Source organism: Leiobunum rupestre, chromosome 11, assembly GCF_980474605.1.
Source record: "Leiobunum rupestre chromosome 11, qqLeiRupe1.1.hap1, whole genome shotgun sequence".
NCBI lineage: Eukaryota > Metazoa > Arthropoda > Arachnida > Opiliones > Sclerosomatidae > Leiobunum > Leiobunum rupestre.
The window spans coordinates 38152818-38178488 of record NC_143394.1 but is presented as its reverse complement, the minus strand read 5'-3'; the positions used below and the strand labels follow the sequence as shown (position 1 = coordinate 38178488).

Sequence of the window (25671 nt, the reverse complement as noted above, 5' to 3'; positions counted from 1 at the left end):
TTTATCATATAATATCGAATATTTTAATTTGTAAATGTTACATTTACTTTCTCAAGTGATATCTCAGATAAAAAATATTATAAATTCTGTTAAAGAAAACGTTAATATTTTTACTCAGATTACTGCGAACCAGATGGTAAAAAATTAGGTTAATCTGATTTTGACACATTTGACAAAATGGATAGGTGTTAACATACAAAATAGCAGATCGCGGTTAGAAGCACTATAATAATCACGGGTATAAAATGGCTTTAGGTATAATTCCTCCAGGGAGGGTATTCTGTAAAAATCAGAAATTACAAAATTCACGTGCTGCTACCGAAATATCACACTATCGATACTATTGGTCAAATTCAAAATAGTGGTGGTCTGTAATGCCGACGTAAGTGATTTTAATGAAATGCTTCGACACACGGTCGATGGTGCCAATTTAAGCAAAACAAAGTGGTATTTTACGTCCGCTTAATCATTTAGTTTATGATTTGACTAAAATACCGGGTATAGCGTAACATACGGTCACTACTTAAAATTGAACTGTATACAATCGATAGTTTGACTTTTCAATATCTGGCCCTTCTCCACATGCGCATTGCCATTTTTAACGGAAGTGAAACTTTAAAAAATCATTATTGAAGACACCTTTTGGGAACACACCCCACCAGTCACCACTATAAGAGAACAAACCGGTAAAATGGACGCGTGTATTTTCATTTATCTGTTACATCTCTGTACAACCCATTTGTATATGGGAAATAACGACGTGTCATTGATTGTGAAAATATTCTATTTGTTATATATTGAAATATATTTGGTCAATATTTCTAGAACGAAAATGTACCGTATATAGTTAACGAAAACGTTTTCATATTTAATGAGTGTATACGTTTTTATGGTTGTAGCAGATGTCACAGAGTGAAATCATACGTTAAAGATAAGCCTCGCATGATTGATGGCGTTTGATAAAAATCTAAGTTAATTTATTTTCCTTATTCCTCTAGAGACGCAACTTTCTAACTCCCTACGAGCTAAAAAATATGCAATAAATAATTTATGTGGAATTTGTGAACGAACAACGTGTTTGGCGCGCAGTTAATATTCTTGTTCCGAAGCCTGGTATCCAAGACGACAGTCTTCGGTGTTTCGCCGATATTTCTTGACTGTACCAGAAAATAATTCTTCAACTGTGAAAAATGAAATTTGAAATAAAACACCGTTATTCATGGCTAGATCAATTTTATAAGGTATTGTTGTGATATGAATTTTTTATAATATATTAAAAAAATATTAATTTTAAATTGTAATTTTAATACGTTTTGTTCTTTTATTTAAAGGAAGGACTTCATTATCGTGGTCAATACAGGACGAACACCCCCGAGTTCTCATTAATGGTTTGGACGTTCCTGAATTTAAATAACGTGACGTAATATCTCCTAATTAATATATTATAGCAAAGCTATTGATTTCTAATAAGTTTCTCGGAAAGTGTCTATTTAGTTTTTCTTGGGTTGTAAACGCCATTAACGAAAAGTTCATCTTTTCTAATTGTCAATCTAATTAGAGCCAAGGCTTAACATTTATTTCAATTAAATTTATCTTAGGAATACCGTAAGTAAAGTAAATTAATCAAAAATACAGGCTAACTGCTTTACTTACATTTTGTGGTTAATTAACAGTCAAGATTTATTGTTAATATAAGCTTGAAAAATGTTTTGAAGCTAGCTGAAACGATACTTTTTAAAACCACCATACTGCATCCAAAAAACCCGTAAATGTACATTCCCACCTTAATTCAAGCAGAGCCGTGCATAGGGGGGCAGTTGTGGAAAAATCCACGGGGCCTTACGTAAAACGACCCGGAACCCTGCTTTTTAGGGGCATGGTACAATAGTGGCCCATCGCCTCGACCTTCACCAGCATCCCCTATTGGAATTCTCAGTTAGAAGGGCCCGCTATGACGTAATTTGGCCCGGTACCCGAAATTTATCTGCACGGCCCTGATTTAAAGTATAAAATCCCCTTTTCTGGAACAAGTGGTGCCGGATGTTGAAATAGTGCTGCGTGATACTGGATATGTTTCTAGTTACCTAAGCGAGACTGACATAAGATCAGGCTTATCAGTACTTGATAGGACAGAGAACTGAGCCTTAAGCAATAAGGGATGCTGAAACCTAGGAGCAACAAACACAACACCCCACACAAGGAGAACGCAACCCGTCAAAAGTCGTGGATTTTCTTGTGTACATTTTTCATTGGCTAGACGCTGCCGTCGGAAGGGGAAAATTCTGAAATTGTCTTCCCCCCGCCCGTTACGTTCAGCGTAAAGGCTCGTGACGCTCGTCCAATGAAAATCGTACACAACCCTTCGTTAGCGTGTTCAAAGGCCAGCTGCGTTATCCTTGTGTCTGTTGCTCCTAGCTGAAACTAACAATTGTAAGAGTAAACACGTATGATTTAGTGTAACGAATGCTTACGTCTTCCCATAAAGTATTTCTTTCAGAAATTAGTCTCCAGGGGTTTCCAGTGGCGAGCGTAGCCAGCACTCCACGCCGGTGAGCAAAGCGCTCCCGCAATATATAACTTGACAAATTGATGTTAAATATAATTTCCGTATGGTGTTTTAATAACAGAGCTGAGAGCTGCGTGTTACTTTAACCGAAATAAAACTTAGTCAGTACACGAAAAATTTACCTTTATTTTACATCGAAGCAAAAAATGACCATTTTTGAATAAAAACCATATCTTAAATTGTTCAAAATTTTCTCCGATGCCTGAAAGAAACACTTTTCCCAACATGAGGATCCAATTAACTACAGATCGCGTAAATCTCGTTTATTTAGACAGTGAATAAAATGCGTGTACGAGCCTAACTGCAGCAAATACTGAAACTAAGACTTGAACGTATAAGGCAAAAACCTCTTTTTCAATAATCACGTGACTGGTGGATTTTCCAAGTAAACATTGTGAAACCTACATAAGCATTGAGTGGGGAAAATAAACTATGTCATTGGGTCAAAATTCAAATGAAAGTATCTAAGGTCACTATATTTAGAGAATATAGTTTCAGAACCATGTGTATGGATGACTATAAGTCAGAATGAGCACATGCGTATATCAGTCCCGGTTTTGCTTTGGAGAGCGCCTTGTGCATGACGAAAGTAAAGTTAGACCTACCTATTCACCGAAAAGGGAAGCAGGGGCGGAGTTTCAATGATACATCAGAGATTCGGCCAATTTGCTAGAAATATACGACCCCTTGAAAACCAACAGCTGTATTACAGAAATGGGGTGGCTGAGTGGTTAGCACTTTCGCCTCGTATCAAGAGGAGTCGAGTTCGATCCCAACTTGTGGCACTGGGTGAAAACTTGGAACATCTCCTTCCGCGTAGAGTTTGCAAGTTATCTCCCCACTGGTTTAAAGGGTTTTCCCCCTTCCATAAAAACTAGTGGAGGTTAACGGTAATAGTTAGTGTACTGAGCTGTTTGCTCGCGTGGCCTGCAGAGTTAGCCGCCACCCGCCTTCGTTTTGTAACCTGGCCACCTGAATTAATGGCCTGAAAAGTCGCTTGATGACTTAGGCCTAAGGTGGTGCCTAGTTTATTATTAAATTTGGGTAATTTTCTATTGTTGATATTTTTATTTATTTAAATAATTTTAAGTAATTTAGTTAAGACTAGAAATCTTTATGCGACTGTAATTTGTGATAACTTTCAGGTTCTTGAGATGTTGGTGTTTTTATATGATATAGTTTAACTGTTATTTGGTTAAATTAATTAAAGATGGTTAAGATAGTTAACTGAATTTTATTAACATCTTAACAGTCCGGAGGATCAATCCTCAATGCCTTTTTATTTTATTCCACGAGCGAAATTTAAAGCGTATATTTTTCCAAACAAATGTATTAACAAAAACTCGAGAACTAGATAATTTTAAATTACCCCTTAAGTCGCAAATTATATTATATTATATTACTAAAGTAAATTTGAACAAATAAATAAATAATCAAAGATCCTTTGGTCCTGGCGTTATGGCTGAAAAAGTTCCGGACGCCGAATGAATTCACGTATACGAAGGTTTGGACGAAGACTTGGACAAGGATTCTGAAAGAATTGCTGATTTCTTCCCCTGTGGGGTGGCATTAGTGGTGTTAATGTGATAGTCGAGGGATAAGACACTCGGCGAACTCGGTGTACTAAATGTACTAAATGGAACTCGCGAACTCTTGAAAATATGTACCTTTAACAGTGCTAAATGCACGAACTCGGTGTACAGATTATCTGAGACTGTCTTACCCCTCGGTGATAGTTGTCTGCGGTAAAAGCTGTTTCTTATATATATAAATAAATAAATCTTCATATCTGTCTCGTTTGACCCAACTTCTCGTTCTTTCCCTTGACCGAAGTTGAATGGCTTTAATAAAGAACAGTTTTTCTTAAACGGTTCCCCCCCCCTTTGTTTTGACTGTAATACCGCGTAATTTACTGATTTCCTAAATTACCGTACTTTAAGAACTCTACTTACACCCAAAACGATACCAATCGCTTCACGTTCGATTTGGTAATATTGTTGTTCCGTTGCGGATAGAGCTTTGCTGACAAATGCAATCGCGTACTCTTGACCATTACCATCATGTTGGGTAAGAATAGCAGCAACCCCTACAGGACTAGAATCTACCGTAACAGTTTTCGGGATCGTGAAACTGGAGAGAAGAGCATTCTTTGAGTCAAGCTTTTATTCCATCCTGTGCCAGCTGGTGGCAGTGTGTCCATATAAACTCGACATACTTTTTGAGATGGTCAGTTAGGGTTGCGAAATCCCGTACGAAACGAGCGCCGTAGTTGACTTAGGCCAAGGAAACTCAGATACGTTACGTGGCGATGGTAAATCATGCAACGCCTCAATTTTTGTTGGATTGGGCTTGATACAATAAGCTCCAAAAATATGGCCGAAAAACATTATCTCTATTCTTTTTAAAGTTTGTTCTAACTTTTCGTCGTGATCTTCAACACCCTCCGATTATTTTGTTATCGCTATTGATCGTATTGGGAATCCCACAGATAATGTCTTTGATTAATTTTTGAAATATTTTGGCTGCCGAATTTATGCCAAATGCTAGCCTAACGAAATAGACCCAATTGAGTAGAAAATGTTGTAATTTCGCGTGACTGTTCATCCAATTCAATCTGGTGGTAGCCTTTATTCAAGTCGATGCAATTCACAGCGTATATAATTTTAGTTGGAGTGTGTCATTCTCTCTTGATAGCAGTGTTCGGAAGGTGCATGTCTACACATCCTCGAATTAATGGGTTCATTTCCGAGTTTATTACGTTTTTCAGTTCATTATTTCATGATTTTGGCGTTCGTGTGTTGGGATTTGGTTTATTGGTACAATGACCAACGGGGACAACCAAGTTTTAGGCGCAACTGCTCGGTCAATGATTTTCAAACGTTCTATTTAAATTTCCCGCCATTTCCCGTAGGTGAAATGGCGTTCGTTGATAATGGACAGCGATCGGTGGTATAAATTGATCAATATGAAGGTGAGCCTTTAAATCATTCATTTAAACTATCCCGTAAAAGAGCTGGTGCTCGCGCGTGGTTATTATGATCCTTTATGGATTTACAGTTTCTTTAGTGTCTATTCACGAGGTGGTGAGATTCGTGAGGCTTGGAAGTATGTTAAGACTTTGAAGGCTCAAGGCGCCAATGATGTTGTAAGCAGATTTTTCCGGATGTACTACGTGAAATATCGCTTGGGACGATTGTTTTCGATAAGATAGTTCGGAAGGAAATTTGCCAATGAGGGGAAGTGGTTCTATAGATTCCAACGGATTAACGTAGACTCTGGATGGTGTTAGAACTTGCTGACATTTAAGACCTTATTAAGTGGTGTAGTTCATTATGTTTCTAGAAGCTCCAGTATCAATTAATGCTTTGATGCAGGTTCCTCCAACTTTGAAGACTAGGATAAATTGATACCGGCTTGCAGATATAAAGAGGGCAGCAGCGATAATGTTGGACAGTTGAGGTGTTTACCAAATGATGGTCATCCTCAACTTCGTGAAGAATAGCTGCGGTGGTGTTCTTAAGATGTTGGTTGTCCATCAGAATTCTTCAAAGTGGCCGTACCTTCCGCACCATGTGCATTGTTCATTTCTAGATGGACGTTTAAATTGTCCTCGTTGATGAGGAAATTGGCCACTGAAATTGCAGCATCGTTGAATGGGTAGGTTGATGGGACTGTAATTTGTGATAGCCGACCAATGGGGACCGTCAAGTGAATGGACTATTGTAACCAGAATTCACCCTCGCATTCCAACGACGGTCCCTTAGGTTACATACTGGAGGTGGATTTGGAACACATACACGATGAACCTGAGCGTTAGCCCAGCGAAACGTATTATTTTAACTTCCGAATTGTCCACGTGTCTTCAGACCATCTGGAGGAGTTGGATCTGAACGAAAAATATAGTTTTGCGAAACGAGTTACTTACGGCTCTACAAAAAGATAAATAAGAGGCACATTATATGCGTTTTAAATACTACGTTTCAAAGTGGTTGACAATAAGCAGAGTTCTTCTGATAATTTCAGTTCGTCACGGATCGTGGTTTAAGCCCTTTATTGAGTTTATCTCAAGATAACTACTAACGACTCAAGAACGACTATAGACTTACCATATGAATTAAAGATTCACGAAAATAATAACTGTAGAAATTGGGTTACAAAATGTTTAAAATTAGGCAGAGTAAATAAAATAAAATATTTCGGGTTAATAATAGATAGCAATCTAAAGTGGAATGAACATGTAATTTATATCACTAATAAAATTCGACTACGTATGTATAAATTTCTCGAAATTAAAATTTAATTTCTAGACTTACCTTGGTTGAAAACGGTATAGGCCTACTTTGCTTTAATTCGATCAATTATATCATATGGAATAATCGGCTGAAACCACTATTGCACCATTAGAAATATTACAAAGAAAAATATTACGTATTTATTATTACCCAAATCAATTGTTATATAACGAATTTAAAGTTTTTTCTGTTAAACACTTATATACTAAAGAATTTCTAATACACACTTTCAAACAACATATGGACTTAACAAAAACTTATAACACTTGATATATAGAAATAGGAAACTTATTTACCCCTAGATTTTACAAAACAATCGGGCAAAAACATGCTTGTTATCTAGGTGCTAAGATATATAATTTATTAGAGCAATATTAAATTATTTTAATAATTTGAATATTTAAAACTAAATAATATTTTATACACTTAATTCACAAAATTTTATTTCATCTAATGTAACGCGAAGTTCAGTTCAGTTTTATGTGGCAAAGGGACGATACAAAATTTTAAAAATATAAATGTAAAAAATTATAGCATCAATAAATTAGTTAATTAATTAATTCATTAATTAAATTAATTAATTAACTAATTTATTGATCCAGGAGAGAAGGAATTTGGCAACTACCGCCAAAAAAACGGTGAATTTTGCAAGTTAAGGAATAACAGCATCTTTTAATTTAGGAAAGACTACGGAGAATTTACGGTTTCGGATTTCATTTGGTACAGACTCCGGAACGCGCCAGTAAAAGGCGAGCTCACCAGCCTTTTAACATTTTTTGGTGTTTAAGAATGATATTATACTATATCTTTCAACAAAATTGTTAAATTTGAAAATGAATTGCTATAATCGTAAATAACTTTTCAGTTTTTTTATCTAATTCAATTCAATTTTGAAATTCCTTGTAATATAAAACGCTAACAGTCTTCGGTAAGCAGTGGCGTAGCTGAGAACTCAGAGGCCCCCCCGCAAAAATCTCTATGAGGCCCCCCTTTCTAATTTTTTTTATAGTTAGTGGGGCCCCCCAAAGCTCGAGGCCCCCCTTGAAGCTCGAGGACCCCCTTGAAGCTCGAGGCCCCCTTGAAGCTCGAGGACCCCCCGCACCGCGGGCCCTGCGGACCATCAGCTACGCCACTGTCGGTAAGTCCTTTGGCGAACCTTTAATTCTAATAAGTTTCCATTCTTTATCAATTGGAACTGGAAATTTGAGCAACTGAGATGGAGTCTCAAGTCAAATACGGATGTAAAGATTCATTATGAAATTACTCGTGAGATATAAAGTTAACCTCGTACTAATTTTCTCGAAAATTTGGGGTCTAGCTTTATGAGGGACCAGGAATAATGCTATATATGGTTTAGTTCAATAGGTGTTTCTATAAAATACGGGAGGTCACGTGTAAATGGTTTTTATACGTCACTAGCAATAGTTATTGAACATAGAGAGCGCGCGCTCGAGCCGATAAAGTTTGGGGAATTTGAAGTCCACGTGCGAAACGCGCGAGCCAATAAAGTACTAAAAAGGTGAAGCTCGTGACGCGGAGAAAAACCTTTTATACTTTCATTTTTTTATGGTTTTATTTTATGGAAACACCTATTTGATACTTTCAGTTGAATTTTGGTCCAATAACGTAGTAGATCTTCCCCACTCAATGCACACGTAGGTTTCACAACGTTTACTTGGAAAAACCAGTCACGTGATTATGGAAAAAGGTGGGTTTTTGCATTATACGTTCAAGTCTTAGTTTCAGTATTAGCTCCAGTATAGGTTCGTACACGCATTTTATTCACTGTCTAAATAAACATGATTTAAGAAAATTAAGGTTAATTCGATCCTAATAGTTAGCTTTCACTAATTATATAATAATATCGATTACTTTAAACGTTGTATCTCTCCACGCGTATTGAAAGAAGCGAATTATAATTACAAAATTCCTTAACTTTATTTTCAGACTACGTTTCGTGAAAAATAGGGTCGCATTTCCATCGAGCGTCATCCACGATGTAAGTACGACAAATGTTTAAAAGAAGTAATAGAAAAATCCTTAAAATAATTTAAATTTTTCGCTGTTTGTAATTAATTTAAACATTTTACGTTTCAGATTACTGTTATCATCTAGAAAGGCTTAAGGAATCTAAAAATTAACTTTTTAGTGGAGTGACCCCGGGTTAAAAAACCTTCTCCTTTCTCAAATGTGTACCAACACAGTGCGTAGGCGACATTTAATTGACAATATTTGCTATAACGTTCTTCAAAGGGTCTCTTTTTTTAAAAAACTAGTGTGTTTTTATTATTCATACACACAAATGATTTTCCCTATAACTTATTTTTAATATAAATTTACCGGGAAGTATTTAACCAAAATAAAATTTATTTATTACCTGAAACCATAAGCTAATAATTATATTTCATATAAGTGTATCGGTCCTCCCCATGTTAAATGTTTGTTGAAAGTGGAATCTAGAATGACTACACATTTGAGATCGACTTCCCATTAAGCTATTAGGCCTAATACGTGCTCTTTGCCTCTTAATGGATAGAATTACTTGGCATTTCTTCATAACGAGTTAGCGGACGCATTGGATGATCTTCCTCTGCATGATTTCAGGCGTCTTTGGTTTCAGCACGATGGAGCACCAGCTCACCAGCACCGTGATGCCGTGCAGTACCTCAACAACGAATTCCCAAGTCGATGGATGGGAAGTAATGAAATCGTGGGTTGGCCTCCTAGATCCCCGAACTTAACAGTTCTGGATTTTTATTTTTGTGGGACCACGTATACCGTACGCTTGTGAGCACCGTTCATTAAGAGTTACGCGAAATAATTTGAATCAATTTCAAACCCCCTGTATATAGAAGTTAAAAGTCAACTTGTTATATCACATACGACCTGAATACGTTCATTTAGGAATTGAATGCGCCCGAGGAATGCGTGTCTCGGTGTTATTGTTAGAAAAAAGCGGAGATGACGATATTGCCGAAAATGGTAGTCACTATTGTCCCCGAACACTGCATTCCTAAAATAGTTTTTCTTCGGAAAATTGAATCGAGTAATATTTTAGTTGAGTCGAATTGTCGAATAAAAGAAAATTTGCATTATTCGAGTAGATACAAAAAACGTTTTATTACTTAATAAAGATAAACATTTTCAAGCTAGTCAATAATTTGATGACTTAGGCCTAAGGTGGTGCCTTGGGTATTATCCTAGCTGAAAAAAAATTATGCGGTAAATATAAATTACAATAAATAACAGCCTGGAGGCGCCCATAGCGGTACCCAAAGGATTTCGTAAATCTCCAAGTGCTCAAATTCAAAGCCACCTATGCACTCGGAGAAGCTACACTCCATTAAAAATTCAAAACCATTCTTTAGGCCCCTTTTCTTTTCTCTTTGCCCCCTCCAACTTCTAGAACGTTCCTACGCCCCTGTAACAAATTTTGATACTCTAGCGAGAGTTATTAGCCCTTCAACCTGGTCTCTGGTAAATTATTTTCATTACCTACCGGTTTTGTCTAATATCCCTCGACTTATTATTGGTCAAATTAGGTGGGTAGTTCTCAAATGTGACGGGGAACACGTTTCTAGTTGAAACCAACTTCGTATCTCTAATGGTTTTCTAAATAAATTTTGAATGACCTTGAAGACATGGTTCAAGGTCATGGAAATTTCCGTTGTTAAGTGACCCTTTCACGTTCTGTGCCTTGAAAATTTCAAATTTCTAACTAAAACATATTTTGAGTTATTGGCCTGTACCGTTTTTTAGTTAGATATTTTTCACGTAGATATACATGTATATTACATACTTCTGTTTTTCACAGTTCATCAACGTTGAAGCCGAGAGAGTGAAACCAAAGGAAATGGTGGAAATTATAACGCGTCACGGGATTCAGGTCACTCAAGCATTTCATTCGGACACCTATCGGCTCTTCAGTTGTTTGGACGGTGAAGATGGAAATGAGCGGTTGGTGATGCTGCCCTACGAAGCTCTGGATCGAGGCAACTGGAACTTGCTGATGCTGTGCTTCTTCTCAATGGCCACCATCGCGGTTTTCCTCTTCCGAGAATCCTCAAAAACCACTTGGATCAGTTCCGTCTCCGAGAGCCTCTTCTTCTTCTACTCGGACCTGCTCTCCAATGACTGCACAAGTACATGTATACCTTTCATAGCGAAACAATTGACGTTTTACACTGGCAATAAATAATCTGTCAATAGATGCTAGCAAAATGCTAACTGGAAAACTAATATGTAAAGAGAAACCTTTCGAGGTTCGGTTTGTTAAAGGGGTTTTCCCGAGTTCTTTGGTTATCCATTTCCATAAAAACCTGTTGAGGTTAACATTAATAGTAAATGTAGGGAACTCTTGGCTATCGTGGCATGAAGGGCTTTCCACCACCCTCCTACGCCGCATACCCCTGCCACCTGAATTCATGGCGTTAAAAGTCACTCCATGACTTGGGCCTAAGGTGGTGCTTTGAGTATTAGCCTAGCTGATTTTTATAATTATTATACTTCATTTTATAATAGATGGCACCAAATTAAACGTTTCAAAGGAAAGTGCACAAATTATTACTCATTTCTTAGAAAAATCTTTTAAAATTAGTTTAATTAGGTTTAATGCAAAAGTATAATAAATCTTCAAAGGAGAACGGAAAAAACGTATATTTTCGCGGTTTTTAGATAATTTAAAAGTTCTATTTTTCAGGCTGAAGGAGCCATCTAATAAGACTTGGAGTATTTAAAAATTTTAACCTTTAATTGCATAAAAGGCCTTTTCCCGTCACATACGTGTATCGATCTATTAACAATGTACACCGGCAAAAATCTCTATTGTCAATGAAAGAACCTCCACTTTGTTGTTCATAACAAGTTGCCACAAAGAAACCCTATTAGATGCATCCAAGTTCTATTCAAATTCTAATGAGTTATCAAATAAGAGGGTAGTTATGTTTCAAATAAGTATGTCAGTAAATTTTGAGACTTTTACTCGCAATTGATATGTAATTCAACCCTACAAACCGTATCGTTTGGAATGTTATGGACAATACGCTCCCATCGGTGCTAAACAAATAAAAATCCATGGTGTAAAAAAGACAAAAACGACACAGCTCACGTTTTTGGGCCCCGATCGGAAAATGTTTTGAAGGGGCCGCGAGGTTATTGATTTTTCCTAATAAATGCTTCTGGCTTCGTGGTCAGAAAGAGTGCATGTATAATAGTTTGATAATTTGAACTATAAATTGTTGGAATTTCTGACTTATGGTTAGACTAATAATTAGCTATGCTAATACCCAAGGTACCACCTAAAGCCCAAGTCAACTAGCGACTTTTAATGCCTTCAATTCAGATGGCCGGAATAGAATGGATATAACGTTGGTGGAAAGCCCTTCATGCCACGCGAGTCTACAGCTCTCTACACAATGTACACATACTATTACCGTTAACCTCTACAAGTTTTTATAGGAACGAAAAAACCGAAGAACTAAGGAAAAAACCACTTTAACCAATGGGCTGAGAGCTTGCAAACTCAACGCAAAAGGTGTTTTCAACCAGTGCCACAAGCTGGGATCGAATTTCCCTCCTTTTGCTGCGAGGCGAAAGTGCTAACTACTCTGCCACCCCGCCTTCGTTACTTTGTTATAGTAATCACTAGAGATAATACCTAAGGCACCAACTTATGACTGTATTAGTAACAATCGAAAAACATTCATTTAGTGTAGTTACACCAGTGGAAAACGCTGTTTGGTTTCAGATCAAGAAATTAGTGTGCTTATTTCCAAATCGTGATTTGCACGGTTTTATATTACAGCACTGAACCGTCGCAGCAGCACACCATGGAGGATTTATCTCTCTGGGTGGCTGTTGGGTGCAACTATAGTTCTGCAAAAAGGGTACCTCTGTAACCTGAAAGGGGAATTAGCAACCGCCAAAATAAAATTCGTTGACTGCATCGAAGACCTCCTCAACCGACTTGATATTCAAGAATACTGCGCGGATAGTGACGTTTTGCGGGAATTTAAGGTAATTAATCTACCAAAAGGAAGTGACCGAAAATTTTAAAAATATGTATAGAGCATTTAAAATGTTTCACTTGACATCCTATTGACACCCCTTTTTACTGTTTAAGTACGAAACCGATAGACCGTTACAAATTTCACAAGATTCTTTTAGATTTATTAAAGGCTGATTTTTAAAGCCTCGAAGTTATACCCGACGACGTCAGCCGTTTGAAATTATTGAAACAATTTTGTGTTTTTTGTATGCCGAATTTTTCCTGAGTTGATCCTTTATTTATAGTTTTTACTAAAGAGTTGAATTTTGCTAAATCTATTACAAATAAAAGCATTAAATTTAGTTTGCCTGTATGCAATTTGTGAATTTAGTTGCCTAAATAGTACGATTGGTATTTGCTAATTAAGACAAGATTTAGTTCCTGTACAAACTAAGACAGTTCGTGATTCAGATTGTTTGTTCAAAATTGTATTATTTTTGCATCAAACTGGAGTTTCTGTTCTAAGTATAGGTCGGTAGAACCGTAGAATATTAAGTTATGTTGAAACCCTTTATCGTTGATTGTGGTTAAACTGAGCCACCCACTCGACAAGTCTTAGCTCATCTAAGGCTTCGTATTGTTTTCTTTTCTTTCCTACTTTCAATGGTCTCCGTATTTACTACAACATTCAATTCGAATCAAAACTAGATTTATCAAATTTCACAGAATGAAACCAAGGATCCGGAAAATTTCGAGTTCTTTAAAAAGGCAAAAGAAAAATATATTTTTGAACCAAAAGTTCAGGCTAATGTAATCCGTCGAAAGTCGGCAATCATGTTAGGATCTAAATACTATTCCACGATCCGGAGCAAAAGCCGACATTGCAAGAATGTTTATATGGGCAAGAAAACTTATTTTTCCAAGTCGATGAACGTGTTCTTATCAGCCTATGTCCCGCCCGTCGTCCAAGAGGCAGTGCAATATCGGTGAGTATTCTACTCATCGAACCATACTTGTCAAATTAATAAAGGTGCAAGAAAACACCGTTGTAGAGTTTTCAGGCAAAATTGTTAAAAGATAAGTAGGAAACTTCCCTATCGATTGAGGAGGTTATCATCAAGTATGGGCACTTATCTATAGTTGGTTACCATGGTAACTACGGAGATATTGTTTTCTGAGTTTCGCTAGGAAGTGGGTAAACGCTATTTACTATGCGCGAGTCAGTTATTTTGAATCTAGGGTACGAGGTTTATATTATCTTTGGAGTAACGGACAAATTATGGACCAAAATTGTGATAGCTGAAGAAACGGCGCTTCAAAAAGGTCTACGTAAGCTGAGAGCGTTCATAGTTTTTAGGTTTGTTTAATGTTTTTCAGTGTTTCAAGATATGTGGAGGGCCATCAGCTACGATCTGTGGCCATGTATCAAGATTTTCAAAATTTACAAACGATTAATCCGGATTCGCAAATTCATCCGAAAGCAATCCAAATGTCCTTCTTGATGCCCATTTTCCGCTTTTGGGTTTACGGAACGGCTCTGTCCATTGCGGGCTTGTGCTTTGAAACAGCGAGGCATTATTTCATCAGTAAGAAGACACAAATTTTAAAACAAAGAGAATTCCAGCGTTGGAGTTGGATCAGGTTTTAAAGGAAGTAAAATATAAGTAGAATTTTGTTCCCCAACCTTTTTGGGGAAAAGGTTATTAGATAATATATTCTAGAATTCAGTGTTATTCTAGACTACTAAGTGGCTGGCATCTAGGAGCAACATTTTTATGAATACTGGGGCTATTCATTAAAATCTGTTGCCCTACGTGTGTGTGATCGATTTTTTTGCGTTTCTTCGGTATATTAGACTATCACCTGAAATTATGAAAACCTTATCTTTTTACTCATCGTTTCAAGTGACTGATTTAGCCAAGAAACTATCTGTCGTAGGAAACATAAGAGCGAAAGATTTAAACACGGAGATATTATTTTCATATCACTATCTGCCTGCTGCGCCACCCCGTCGATTTGTCCAAAGTTTGTCATTCGCTGCAGCTGTTCAACTGTATCTCTGACTGGCCCCTAGGAGTGTTTGTTGCTCCTAGCTGGCACGCACCACCGCTCGCCCCTCGTTGTCTTTTCACAACCGTATATTTTCCAGAGAGGAAGCTCCAGGCGAACATGGAGCTTGTTTTCCACGATTTTAATTTTATAATTCAGTAATTATAATTAGCCGAAAACAGCTTGAAATGATAACAGATCGAATGTTTGAAATGTCAGGAAAACGTTGGTGGTTTTAGAGCTTTCTACGTATCGTGTTCATAAAGCTACGTTTCGAAAGACGCTCGAAAAGTCGAAAAAGCCAGGCTTGGGTGGTTCATAGAACTTCGTGTAAGGGAATTTAGTTATGTATTTCATGGGCCTTCGGAAACCTAACTTTATTTCCAACGTAATGTGTGACACTGAAAATGTAGTGAAAGCCATTCTCTGTAAAAGATAGTATAGAGTGCTGAATATTTCCTTTCAAATAAGTGGGTTTCAAAAATCGCACCGCCATCTATTTATAACTTAGATAAATGCTACAGTATCATGATTACGGACAACTTTTGACTCGTACTTTTATTTTATCATATTGTATAACTTGCCGCTAGAGGTGAGTCGGGTCTAGCGTTTTAGTACTCACCCCGTCACAGGCCCAAGCCCGAAATTCATTAAAAAAGCCCGCCCACTTTGGGCCCGAAAATTCCATAGTGAACACTTGCTTTGACTCGCCCGAAATCAACTTTCAAAAACCTGCTCCGTTAACTGGGTACCTGGTTCGGGCCTTAAAAAGCCGGTCCGGATTTCCCATCCTATAATGAAATTAAAATTCAATTTTACTTACAAGGAGACATACCGAAGTGTAACCCACCGATTTTGTTCAAACTCGGGGGATTGGTAGACCTTCGTCGCGTACCCATTTTACCCACAAACTGCACCACTTGCTTAAAAAATATTAAATAATCCACGTGGATGGATTTGAAAAAATTGTGGGGGGGACTTCCATAATTTTAGGGGGGCATCCAAATGGTTGGCTAAAAATCCTTCGCCATATTTAACTCTTTCGCGCCATACAATATTGTTATTAAATATAATATGAAGGTGATATTTTATATTTGATCGGATTTTTTTATTCCATCTTTATATTGTTGTTCAGATTTTTTTGTTTAATTATATTGTTACCTGTCATTTTTATGAAAATTGTAATTCTTTGTTAATGAAGAATTCCTATAAAGCGCTTACAAGTCACAATTGACTTAGCCCTGCTCCAAATTATGTTAACAAACAAAGATAAACTAAATAAACTTGAAACTTGAACTTGATCCTTGGGCATCATTGTCGAATTTCCCCCCGGCACGAGAGGGGCGGGGAGGGAAAACGTCACAGCGGTGTGCTTCACTCGCCTCGGAGTAAAAAAAATACATTCTTGGTATAGAAAATCACTAAAATATGGTCCCAATTATTTGGGTGTATATACATGCCAAATTATTGGGTTGCAACCTCACGTTGAACAAATAAATCTAAATCAATAGGTGACAAGCCATGATATTAGGTGGTTTCTTCTCGCTTGTTCAGGGATTTTGGAGTAGGGTAAGAAGAGTAACGCTATGGCGTCATTTTACTCCGATTCTGTGGTGGCGATTAGTTCGATTTGGGGTAAAAACGTTTTTCCAAAATGTCTGCCTGTGGCCTTTTTAGCAGATAATTTCTGGCTAGCAGACGACAAAATCCCATTTATTCTCTTTACACCTCCTTTTCAGGAGTAAAAACAGTAGCTCTAATACTCCGGAACAAACGAATAGTTTATGGGCCGTAGTAATTATCGTCCACGGAACAGGTGAATAAAACGTTTTAGTTAAAAAGACTACGCTTTTACTCCGAGAACAGGCTAAAAGAAACCATCTATTATGGTACTAAGAACAAATATTATCACAAGTCATCGAGCCCATTTCGTATCAGAAACTACAAAGCATGTCATAAAATTATATTCTTAGCTTAAAGAATACACTTAACTTTAGCATAATAATATATGCTCTTAAAAATAACAAAAGACTAATCTGTTCTCAAAAGATTAGCATCAACTGTACAAAAAATTTAAGATCCTTTTTAATTGACTGGTAGATGTTTTATTTGTTCGTATGTTTCATTAAAGAGTTTCACCTCATGGTAAAATATACAATTATTTTTTTGTTCGTTTACATTTGACTGGATCTGGTCACCGTTTGGTTTTTATTGAGTATTAAAAGATTATTAGAGATACGGTTTATATTTCCATGTATAAAGTTAAGGCAAAAAAACTGATTTTATAAATATTTAACAATGGCTTAAACACTAAAAGTAGCTAAGTCTCAGCTAGCCATTCTGCATTATAATTCTGCTGATAATTTTAAAATGTTAATTTCCGCTTAAATTCGCCAGTTTCAATAATGTTCAATGAATGTTTCAATTTAATTAAAAATAAATATTTAATTTAAAGTCATTTTATTTCCTGATTAATACACCTCACCAGGGCTCGCTAGTGACCGACAGAGACGAAAATTGGCAGATGCGAGCAAGTGAAAGTGTTGGAGCAAAAGAGGGATTTTAATTAATTTATATTTATTTGTAATAGTTGGCGCTATCGGTAAACCAAATTTCCCGGGAGTGGTTAATTTATTCCTTAAATGTAAAAATGTTACTTTTTCTTTTGAGATTCTTTTTCCGTTACATTTTTACGTTTTTGTTGTTTCCCATATCTACCACCAGGATTATCAGACATTAAGAGTGATTGGAGCTAGTTACGTTAAATACAATTCGTAGCGGGTGTTAGCGGACGATTTTTCAACTTAGTGAACACTGTCTTTAAGAGGTTATCTGATCTGAGAAAATTATTACGGTATATCAGATATCAGCATTTACGTTCGGATGTAATCAAATCAGTGGATATGGGCGAAAATTCAAAGTAGATATTTAAAACCCAATGGATGATAAAATTAGCGAATTATCATCCTTTGCATTACAGTCCATAGGTGGTTCCTTTTAACGTTACATTTAAAACCCAAAACTGATCTGAATATATTTTAAACCAACAGACCGAAGGTGAACAGATTTCAGATGCCTCACAGTTATCGATTTTACATATACATTTATTGTGTTCCCGACTGAAATCCGGGAGAATACAATGTACCCCTATAGGACCTGTACCCCTATAGGACCTGTACCCCTGATTCCTCCACCACTGGTGTTTAATAACTTTGCCAAGGGAACATTTGCCATATTCTTGTTGTATTATTTTTCGTTTTACTCTATTTATTTAAATTTTGAGTATGTACATTAAAAATTAAATTTTGAGTATGTACATTAAAAATTAAATTTTGAGTATGTACATTAAAAATTAAATTTTGAGTATGTACATTAAAAATTAAATTTTGAGTATGTACATTAAAAATTAAATTTTGAGTATGTACATTAAAAATTAAATTTTGAGTATGTACATTAAAAATTAAATTTTGAGTACGTACATTAAAAATTAAAGACACTTGCTCATTTTCTCGTCGTCATAGTGATCGCGTGTGGGATGCCGTGACTAGGCGTGATAATTTGTTTTTAAGTCGCATATTTTGTGGCAAATTTTCTATGCTTTGGAATAGGAAGATGAGAAAAAGGATAATTATATTCGAATTTGCGTAGATCCCATTAACAAGTTATTTTTGTGCCCGACACTCACGTAACTGTCGCTATCGGGGTTAGCGAGATTTTAAGAAGTCAACTATAATCTTATACAAAACCGAAAATGACGCAAAGGCATTAATAAGGTTATCAAACCAAGAAACGGAGCTACCTTTTGGCGTCCATATTTCAATTTCTCGAACCGAGATTTCTGGCCGCGTAGTCTCCAAAACTGACGCCTTTATCAAGTGAGACACGCCATCCTTGTCGAAAACCTCGCTTGAACTTTTAGTCTTGAACACTTTTATAGTTTGTATAGTTCGTCCAGAGATGTCGCTCTTGTCCGAAAGTTTCGACGCGCGTTTTTTTTTGTATGCGACCATGGGGACAGAATCTCCGTCTTACCATATTCTTAGTATATAAATACATTCTTGCAATAATATAATTTATGCAGTTGTTAATAATCCATATTAAATATCTGCTCTAAGAAAATACCAATTTAATCACCGAGATAATATAAAATTCAAGAATGACATATTCTATTAATTTCTGTTCTGCAAAATACATTCATGGGTATTTTTTATGAATTTGCGAATTTACATGACTTTCGGTGCCTAAACTACCCAAATGTTTGATATAAATTTCCCAAAATAAACGCATTTGAATCCCAGTTTAAGAATTTCTTTAAATCATATTTCCACTAATTTCAATAATTTAAAAGAATTATGTTCGTCGTGTTTTGCTTACCTATTTCACCTTTGATACTATACGTCTATCAAACGATAGGAAATCACATGGCCTCAATAGCTTTTGTATTGGTTTGCCCACCCGGGTATCCTGAGGGTGGGCGGTGGCCACTCTTTATCATAGGATGGTAAACTATATATCAAATGATAGGAAATCACATGGCCTCAACAGCTTTTGTATTGCTTTGCCCACCCGGGTCTCCTGAGAGTGGGTGGCGCCCAAGTTTTAATCCTTCAACTTAGGATGGTATTTTATATATCTAACGATAGGAAATCACATGGCCTCAACAGCTTTTGTATTAGTTTGCCTACCTGTGTGACTGTGTCTACTAAGGGTGTATGGGTTTCCCACCCGAATACGCCGATGTGGAGAGTGAATTAACAGCAGGGTAGAAGAATGTACATTTCGATTGAATATGGAAAATATAATTCCAAATTAAAATTAGTGAATGATTAGTTGAGATTGCAAGTTATCTCCCCACTGGTTTAAGGGGTTTTCCCCGAGTTCTTCGGTTTTCCCTTTCCATAAAAACTTGTCGAGGTTAATGGTAATAGTTAGTGTTGGCTCGCGTGGCGTGAATGCCTTGACACCACCCTCCTACGTATTGTAGCCCGGCCACCTGATTTATAGGCATTAAAAGTCTCTTGATGCCTTGGTTATAAGCCTAGCTGATTATTATGTAATGTCCTACAATTTTTTAATAATACCTTTGACAGAAGGACATAATATATCAATTACGAGAGAAGTAACGATATCCATATCCAAGGTGCTAGATGACTTGGGCCTAAGGTGGTGCCAATGGTATTAGACGAGCCTAGCGGACGAAGCGGTACACAAAAAGAAATTTAATTCGATAATGACTGGGCTTCTATGCAATAAAGCTAAATAATCTTATATTACCCCTTGATATTTATTTATTTTCTCCCAAACATCTTCGGTGCATGTCATAAAACAGCACGAAGATACATGAAGATAATTAACCCATCGTTTTAAACGTTTATTTCCTTTATTAAAATTAAAACGGATAAGTTTGCACACATTAATTGATGTGTATGAAAATATTTTTTATAAAATATATATTAATAAATGTAATACAAAATCCATTATTTATTCTAATAGTAGGTCGAACCATGTTCTTGCTTAATGATGTCAGCGGCTTTTTCGGCAATCATCAGAATGGTCGCCATTGGATTTCCTGAAATTATCTTCGGCATCACAGAGCCGTCCACAACGCGAAGACGATTCACGCCTTTCACCCTATTAAATAAATGATTTGAATATTCAAAAATAACATAGAAGACAGTCGGATAACCCTGTTAATTATATTCTGGAATCTAAATATAAAAATTGAATGCGGACATTTTCAGAAGTGAAAATATAATAAAAAGGAATACAATTTCTCTAAAATTATTTCTTTGTTTATAGTTTTATAAAGAACATAAATATAAATAAAATTGGTTAGTAAGTCAAACCAAAGAAATGTAAATATGACAGGCTTCTTTGAAGTAGTCATCAGCCTTCCTTTAAACGCAGCTAATACATGTAATTTGTGAACATTGGTGTAGCCATTAGGGAAGGGAAAAAGCAGCTGCCCCTCAGGGGGCATGGAGGGATCACGTCCCCGAGAGGGGAAGAATTTGTTAGTTTATCAACCGAAATTACGGAAATCTTTGCCGCGACCCTGTTTGAGGAATCGACCCTGACTTATTAAGTCAAGGTAAGTTCAAAGTTCCAGCATGGAGGAAGAAAGTACTTCTGGAGAGGTAAATACGATACCTCTAGCACAGGCCGATTGTTCGAAGTACGGCACGAAAATCCGCTATAGGCGCCAGGCGTTACGCCTGGTTCGTAGGCTTTTAGCGCCTCCTATTTTAGGACAGCCATTACGGAATTTTTATAAAGTTAAATTTATTCCGTTCATCCGTAGGTGGAGACACTCTACTAGGCACAAAGGTCAATTGAACCACTGTTCGCTAGCCTTCTTTTCCTCTCCAGGATAGTAGTTTCTTCCTCCATGGTTCCAGTACAAGAATAGTTTGGTTGTTGAAGACTACATTGGCTTACAGTTACTTTCCATAGTTTGTTACAAAAGACGAGTGACATCTTACCTGAGGGACGGATCTACGACTGTCGATTTGTCTCTCGGGGCGCCCATTCGACAAGTGCAGCAACCGTGGTAGGCCGGGAATGAATGCGTTTTAGTGTGACAAGTGAAGTATTCGTGGCTGTAGATTTTGGCTGGCTGGCCACAATCGTACATCGGAATGGGGATGTGTTTGGCTCCGATGCTTTGGAACGGTGAAGTTTTCACCATAGCCATCACAAATTTCATGCCTAGCACGAAATAAACGCAAACATTTATTTCAAAGCACAGACTTATAGGAGCCTAAATCTGGTCTAAATCTACTTATAAATACTTTTTTTAATATTTTTAAGCCCAACAAAAATTACCGTTATTTACCGTAACATAATTTTATAATACTATTTTTGTTTCTTAAATGAGAACTGTCACCAAAACCAAAATTTTCGAGGTTTTTATACAGAAAGATAGAAAATATATTAATAATTATGTCCCTGAAATTTTATAGTTATTGGAAAAGTAATTAAAAAGTTACGCTACTTTTTCCGCAACCTACGTAAAACGGCTTAAAAAATTTCAGAAATCGCGGTTGAACCTACGTGCAGCGCCAAAAGAATGAAGCGGCAAAAATTCGAGAAAGGGCGGCGTGTAAGGCATATTAAAAACCCGATTAACTACAATCTACCAATATAACTAGGTTAAAAAGCCAAGGAGAATGTCGTAGCAGACAACCGTTCCGACCGAAAAACGTTGAAACCGGGGAAACAATATTTCGTTCACGAGATGGCGCTGCAGGTAGGTTCAACCAAGCGGTTCTGAGATTCTCGAGTCGGGGCGGCGGGATAAAACACGAAATTTGGTTTTTTATAATAAATCAAATACTGGCCATATTAACATGAAATTTTTTGTATAACCATTTTCGGACGTCCTCTATCCATTTAAATGGTTTTTAACCAATTTTAGGGTGGTGACAGTTCTCCGTTAACTGAAGTAAATTACTATAGCTTTACGTTTTTTCGTCATAAAATTAACGTAAAAAATATAAAATATTTTTTTGTGTTTGAAAACCGAGTTTTGAGCACTTGACATCCCGACCGGTGTTAAAAATTTCATTAAAATTTATTTCTGTTAAACCTTTTATCGAGGGGGAAGCAAATCTACTTCCATTATACCCAACACTCACAGTGTCATATTTGTTTCATTGAAACCGACCTAATCCCATTGAAAGTTATGCTTGGTAAAGCCAGCGGCGGTGATTGGAAAAAAGTCATGTCGGGCCTGGGCTATTCTTTTTTATTCCAAAATGTATATAATTAATTATTAAGCAAGAGAATGTTCAGCTCTAAATCTTTATTACTATTTTTTTAAGTTTTTTTTTCTATATCTTATCCAACAATTAATTCATTGATAACAAATTTTAAGTTGATGTCTTCCGAAAAATATCTGTGTACATGGGTCAAGGTTAGATCATTAATCTTTTCTGGGTGTGCACACACATTACAAAGGATTTGGGTACATTTGTTCGAATTTCATTCGTCCAAAACGGTGGTACAAATGTCCGAATGATCATTTGTCCGAATGCCGGAAAACAGGATCGTATATCCGAAAACGTATTTCATTTGCCCGAAAAATTAATTAATTGGTGATTTAGTCGTTCAATTTATGTTAACTTTACTGGCGAATTTCTTTTGTTCGAATTATCGTTTGTCCGTTTTTTCGAACATTCGGAATTGGTTGTTTTTTTTTTAATATTGTTAATATAATAAAATAGTAACATTAACGTGAGCCTAACCTAACCTAATCTAACCTAACCTAACCTAAAATATCCACAACATTCAACGCAATTCCCACTTACTATATCGGCCAAAGGAAAAATGGACATAATAGGATAAAATGATTAGACATAAAAGAAATTCAGACCAAAAAAAAACAGCAATAAGAAATACTAATTTAGCGACAGAATTCGGACAAGTGATGCTACCGATTCGGACGAATGAAACAAACAAGTTGTCCAATTCGAACAATTGAAACATTTGTTATTTCGGCGGTTCGGACGAATGAAATTCGAACATTTGTTCCACCGTTCGGACGATTGAAATTCGAACAAATGTACCTACCCCTTACAAAGGTATTTCAGCAAATCTAGAATATCTTAAGACTGTATTGAAATAAATCGTATGCTTATTTCATCTTCCTGCATCTTCAATATCAAAATAACTTCTGCAAAAAGACTGAATTCTGGCAAAAATAAAGGCTGTGATTATAAAAATTAGGATTCCTTACATAAGGACAAATACTCATTTCGCTTTTAATGATAAGCTAAGGAAAATTCATTAAATTAACGAAAATTCGTATTCTACTATCATTGTCTTCCTTGTGATCCGTAAGGAGAAAAGCAAAAACTTGACCACGTGGCCTATTCTTAGCCAATGGCCTTTCCCGAACTTATTCCTGAAGTGCTTGTTAGGAGTCGTTTTTTTTTCTACTAGGGACGAGGCTTAGTCACCACAAGGACAGTAAATACAGGGACGAGAAAGTGTATTGGCGGCCTAAAAGCAAGGAGAGTTAGTTGTAAACAAAAATAAATGGCGGTCACCTAATTTTAGCGGTTCTTGACGTGGCTTAAGTGTTCAAAAAAAATGGGCATTTTTTATTTACGCTGGTAGTTTTATTTTTAATTTAACATCAAAATGGTAAAAACTAACTACAATAGCATTGTCCATGGCTGCGGTTTGTTTACATCTAACTCCCCGTGAATATGAAGACGTTTAAAATCGAAATTTTTTTTCCTGCTTTCTCGTCCCTGTATCTACTGTCCTTGGTCACCATACAATGACACATTGAAGTGATAGATCTCGGAGTTTAGCTAGATATTCATTTTGAAAGTTATTTAGGATTTAAATTAATTTAAGTAACGAAAATAAATATTCAGCATAAGGCATTTTTTACAGCCCGATAATCCTAAAGAAGATATTACTACAAATTAAATTACTATTACATATATCATACCCTTATTCCTAGTAACAAATACCTTAAAAAAGAGAAGTCATTAATTAATTATGATTTTAATTTATTATCACTTTTTTCACTAAATGCTTTTTGACTATCGTTATAACAGCTAAATATAAAGTTTCAATATTTATCACGGTGGCCATCATAAAATATGAGCCAAATAAGAATAATTTTGGGTCCTTACGCCTCTAAAGAGAGGTTTTACCCGCACTTTATCTTAAGTACTATTTTCGCTCCTTATTAAGGACAATTTTTCTAAAGGATAGGAGTAGAATAGAAAAATTCAGATTTTAATGATAATTTAAATTTTAAGGATAATTCTAATTTTTAAAGTTAATCTAATTTTTTAAGGACCATCATAAAGAGAGGTGAAGAATCGGACCCCCCTCCCCCCACTTTCCACGTTGGTTATTAGCGATCGAAAGCTATCGCTACGCCCTCTGTAGGCTGCCGTCGAATACTAGATAGGAAGCGTTTTAGCAGACGCAAATACGCGTATTTTATTGTTAAAATGTTAATACTTGAATTTTATAATTTGTTATACTGTTTTGCGTTTCCACCATGGTAACAGAAAACAATTATGAGGCCCATTTTGAGTCTAGTTTTGGTCGCTAACTGTAGCTGGTAAAGGTTTAAATCTTTTTATAAACGCGGATTAATCTGCAATTTAAAACCATACTGCGTGAATAATCTCTAACCTAAAAGATTGTAAAATTAACGTTTTAAGAGCTGGAAAATTGTAGTTGAGTTAGCGAAATATAAACTAGAATGAGGGTTTTAAATAGTTTGGTAATAATCTTGCACTCACCCCCTTTGAGCCATCCTCTCTTAACTTTTCCGCCAACCGTCTTGAGTTTCATGTTCCCTAAAATTCCGCCAGAACCACACCCTGAAGTATCGAACTAAGAGAATTAAGTTACACCAGTATTCCCTCTCCGATCTAGTTGGTCAAGTTATTTTGCCTCCTCCCTAAAAAAGAGACTATTTGCTAAGTCTCACCCTATTAGTATTAGTTTCTACCTCGGTTTCTACTACAAAGAAAGAATGAGTTAGAAAACATTCGAAACCCAATGTTTACTCGTATTAATCAAGCCGTACAATCAATCCGATGGAGAAGACATTCAATAACTGTGGCTGACATTTGAAATATTGACTGGTCAATGTCGAATGCTTAGCTTCAAAATTAACCATTTTATTTGTGGGTTAGTTAAACTTTATAATTTAGAACTAAAACTTAAGCAACTAGCGAGTCATTCAAAAATCTGTTATTTAAAAAAACACGTTCAAATCGAGACCTAACCCTCCCGTCGAG

The 25671-nt window shown here is 36.3% G+C and overlaps 1 protein-coding gene across 1 annotated transcript; it reads left to right on the top strand.

Annotated features, from left to right (window-relative positions):
- Nucleotides 1-1052: 1052 nt before the first annotated feature.
- Nucleotides 1053-12969, top strand: LOC149922523 (uncharacterized). Its single transcript, XM_090163933.1, has 5 exons — nucleotides 1053-1241; nucleotides 1332-1420; nucleotides 8806-8857; nucleotides 10673-11000; nucleotides 12662-12969. The coding sequence occupies exons 1-5, from the start codon at nucleotides 1191-1193 to the stop codon at nucleotides 12910-12912; spliced, it is 771 nt and encodes a 256-aa protein (XP_090020059.1). The 5' UTR covers nucleotides 1053-1190; the 3' UTR covers nucleotides 12913-12969.
- Nucleotides 12970-25671: the final 12702 nt, after the last annotated feature.

Bases quoted from the DNA above. Each gene is read 5' to 3' on its own strand.
- LOC149922523 (XM_090163933.1), top strand. From the start codon at position 1,191: ATGAAATTTGAAATAAAACACCGTTATTCATGGCTAGATCAATTTTAT. The intron at 1,242-1,331 runs GTATTGTTGTGA...TTTTATTTAAAG, and splicing joins GGCTAGATCAATTTTATAAG to GAAGGACTTCATTATCGTGG. The intron at 11,001-12,661 runs GTACATGTATAC...TTTATATTACAG, and splicing joins GCTCTCCAATGACTGCACAA to CACTGAACCGTCGCAGCAGC.